The sequence below is a fragment of the Anopheles cruzii genome, unplaced genomic scaffold (genome assembly GCF_943734635.1).
Source record: "Anopheles cruzii unplaced genomic scaffold, idAnoCruzAS_RS32_06 scaffold01226_ctg1, whole genome shotgun sequence".
NCBI lineage: Eukaryota > Metazoa > Arthropoda > Insecta > Diptera > Culicidae > Anopheles > Anopheles cruzii.
The window spans coordinates 3,071-6,076 of NW_026454811.1; the positions used below are offsets into that span (position 1 = coordinate 3,071).

Sequence of the window (3,006 nt, forward strand, 5' to 3'; positions counted from 1 at the left end):
ACAGCCCCCGGCGCCCTCCAAGACTGCGTGTGTGTGTGTTGAGACCTCTTGCGTATAAGCAAACTCGTGGAAAAAACAGCTTGTAAGTTTAGCAATTGCATCCCCAAATTCGGGACTTAATTCTTATTCAAACGCTTCGCCCTAATCGTTAATAATGTCCTACACGCTTCGAAACAGGGTAACAAACGCGTACTAATAAGCATTAGTAACGGTGATTAGTTGTGTTCGAAGAAAACAAATTGCCCTACGCCCTACCTAAACGGCCGCCAACGAATTGGCGCCTGCCCTGGGCCTGTTAATAGAGAGATAGAGAGAAAAAGGCGCCAAAGCAAAACTAACAAACTAAACCCCTAAACGGCCCCTCCGTCACCTGACAATTTTTTATTTCGGGCCATCAACCTGTCTCGGAAGGCGACCGGGTCTTCTTCTGACTTAGTTCCTACAGTTCACTCTGCAACCGCACGCACACGGCTGCGGCTCTGGTTGGCCGATAAGTGTCCGGATTCGTGTTCGATTTGTGCGCTCGATTCCTCGAGCCTGAAACAAGAGCGGGGTTCGTCGTCGTCGTTGTCGTCGATATCGTGTTTTTGCGTCGTGATGGACGTGGATAGCGAAACTGATTTTCCGGCAACCGATTTATCACTGGCGGTGTCTGTGTGTGTGTCTTGGTATCTTACATGCTGACTCGAATCGCTCCTCCTTTCCAGTTCCCCAGAGCAGCAGCTTACAGTCGGAATGGGGCACGCTTTTCACTCGGTGTCGAACCGCGCGAGTTGCGATCCGGACGGGTGGTGGTGGTCGTCGTTGTGCTACCGGGCGTACCGGGGTCCACCGATGGTCGGCGCGGTGTCTGCATCCCGGAGGGCGTAGAGGCACCGCTGGTTTTCCTGCAGATCATAAAGTGACCAGATTAGTAACCTTATAACACACGACATTCTTCGCGACAAACAGCACCACATTCAAGCTAAACAAAAATCAGTCTGCAGTTAGGAAGCGAACAAAAGAATTATCACACAGCTTTTAGGTGAAACAAACAGCAGAGTTCAATACAGGTAATGCGAAGTTTTGGTTCAGACATCAGAATGTTATTTTTAAGTCACTTTTTGACAGTTGTTAGAAGTACCTCTGTGGCGTACCTCAGCAATCATTGAATTTTCAGTATCACTAAAAATGCTCCTGCCAAAGAATCAAGTAACCATTGAACGCTGTGGGTTTAGCAACAGGTTTTAAACCGTAAAAAGGTGATTCTTCTCTTTTATCAGAGTTTGTTGAATTTAATAATAAATTAAGCATTTATTGTATTCTGGATTCACAATCCCAGAGCCCATAGCTCTCAGTGGTTTCGGAACACAGTACCTATTTGTACATGATATTTGTTACAAGCTTACTACAATTGGCTCTACCTTAGAACAGCAACCGTTAATGTACTAAAAAATTAGTGAACACAATAAAAAGCTACTAAAGCAATCTGATTGTGAAACAATTAACGTCTCAGGCATTCACACAACTAGCGTACCAACAAGCCGCTGTTTTAACAAAAGGACTTTCAATCGAATATTGAGAAGTTCAATCACACGCAGATTTAGAGCGGAATAGTTCATCTATCGTGTATAACTTGAAATAAAACACTAAACAAAAAAAAAAAACAGCAGCGTGATTACTAAAGTATAGAAGAAACTATGTTTCCCAAAAAAACTACTAAATAAAGCACACACTAATAGCAAATGGCCACATAATGGCACGTGTGGTAAGAGGCAAGCACACGGTAGTCTTTTGCGGCTCAAAGTCATCATTACCCCGTCGCTGACGATGAGTTCGATACGTTGGACGTTTGTCGGACCGGTATCCGTGAACGCGGTTGGCTAGTGATAGTAGTAGTAGTAGTAGTGGTTGGTAGTGTTGCAGTTACGGTTGAGGCGGTAAAATTAGAAGATCATTACAGGTTAATGTTTAGATAGAGATAAGGAAAACCCCGAGAGTTTTATTCTACATTTTAATGGTCTAACAGACTTGGCCTGGAGAAAGAGAGCGAGGGACAGAGACATTGGTGCTTTGGTGGCCAACCCCCCCCCATAACCTTTCGCCAGACCGAGAGACCCCCAAGGGGATGCGCGGAGTCCATTGTTACGATTAATATTTACCTGCTATTTGGTAGTCCTATTAGTGTCGGTATGCTGGATGAACGACTCATGCCACCGTTCCTGAGGCAGTACAACACCACCGAAGGGCCGGCATTTGTGGTTAGGCGTATTGTTGGGGTTTGGTTTGGGTTTTTAAAGCGATGCGATGCGTTGTGAGGTTGGGTTCGTGTTATATCGTAATAAAATTGTCATTAGGATGCGCAAATACGCAGGCAGATTCGGGAGGGTCAGTTTAAAATGGAGAGATTGTTGTTGTTGTGTGTGAGAGAAAAAAAAATTACAAATCAATCAATAAATAATACTCGGCGAGAGTTATTCAATGTCGTTAGCGATGGACGAAAGTCGAGCGTACCTCGTGGGCGCGGGTGACGCAGCCCCAGAAGCCGTCCTGGACGAGACCCCGTTCGTGCCCGTTGTGGTCGCGGGACGCCCGGAGACGGATCCCACCGACAGCCGCGATGGACGCGGGGTGGACGTTTGCGTTAGGCGGCGGGTTGGAATGCGCGACGGGGTCCCATCGTCGGTGCTGTCGAGCGATAGGGTCGAACCGTGGCGTGACGGTGGTTTCGACCCGGTACGGCTGGCCGGCCGCGAACTGGGCCGCGAGTTGGCCCTCGAGCCACCGGGTGTCATTTGCGGTCGACTGAAACGGTAAACACGATCGAATGAGCGTTTGGGAGGGGGTTCGGCGGTGGGCTGGGCTTACCTAGCTGGCACTGAAGTTTTGCGGCCTGGCGTCTGGAAGCGTCCCGGAGTTCCGATACCGCTTTCGTTATCGCTGAGTGAGTCCGGCGTCGAGGCCGACAGCGACGAACGCGACGGGCGCGACATGGAAATGGATTTTGCCGAACGCTCCCGTACCTTT

The 3,006-nt window shown here is 48.3% G+C and overlaps 1 protein-coding gene across 2 annotated transcripts; it reads right to left on the bottom strand.

Moving 5' to 3' along the window:
• Window positions 1–554: 554 nt before the first annotated feature.
• On the bottom strand, window positions 555–2,997 carry LOC128276449 (uncharacterized). Of its 2 annotated transcripts, XM_053014908.1 has the most exons (4): window positions 2,848–2,997; window positions 2,494–2,784; window positions 2,142–2,201; window positions 555–887 (listed from the first exon to the last, which is right to left on the bottom strand). In XM_053014908.1, the coding sequence occupies exons 1-4, from the start codon at window positions 2,970–2,972 to the stop codon at window positions 725–727; spliced, it is 639 nt and encodes a 212-aa protein (XP_052870868.1). In that variant the 5' UTR covers window positions 2,973–2,997; the 3' UTR covers window positions 555–724. The 2 variants fall into 2 exon arrangements, with proteins under 2 accessions (XP_052870868.1, XP_052870869.1); XM_053014909.1 differs by lacking the exon at window positions 2,142–2,201.
• Between the last annotated feature and the right edge of the window lie 9 nt (window positions 2,998–3,006).

Bases quoted from the DNA above. Each gene is read 5' to 3' on its own strand.
- LOC128276449 (XM_053014908.1), bottom strand. From the start codon at position 2,972: ATGTCGCGCCCGTCGCGTTCGTCGCTGTCGGCCTCGACGCCGGACTCA. The intron at 2,202-2,493 runs GTACGCTCGACT...GTACTGCCTCAG, and splicing joins GCGTCACCCGCGCCCACGAG to GAACGGTGGCATGAGTCGTT. The intron at 888-2,141 runs GTAAATATTAAT...TATGATCTGCAG, and splicing joins ATAGGACTACCAAATAGCAG to GAAAACCAGCGGTGCCTCTA.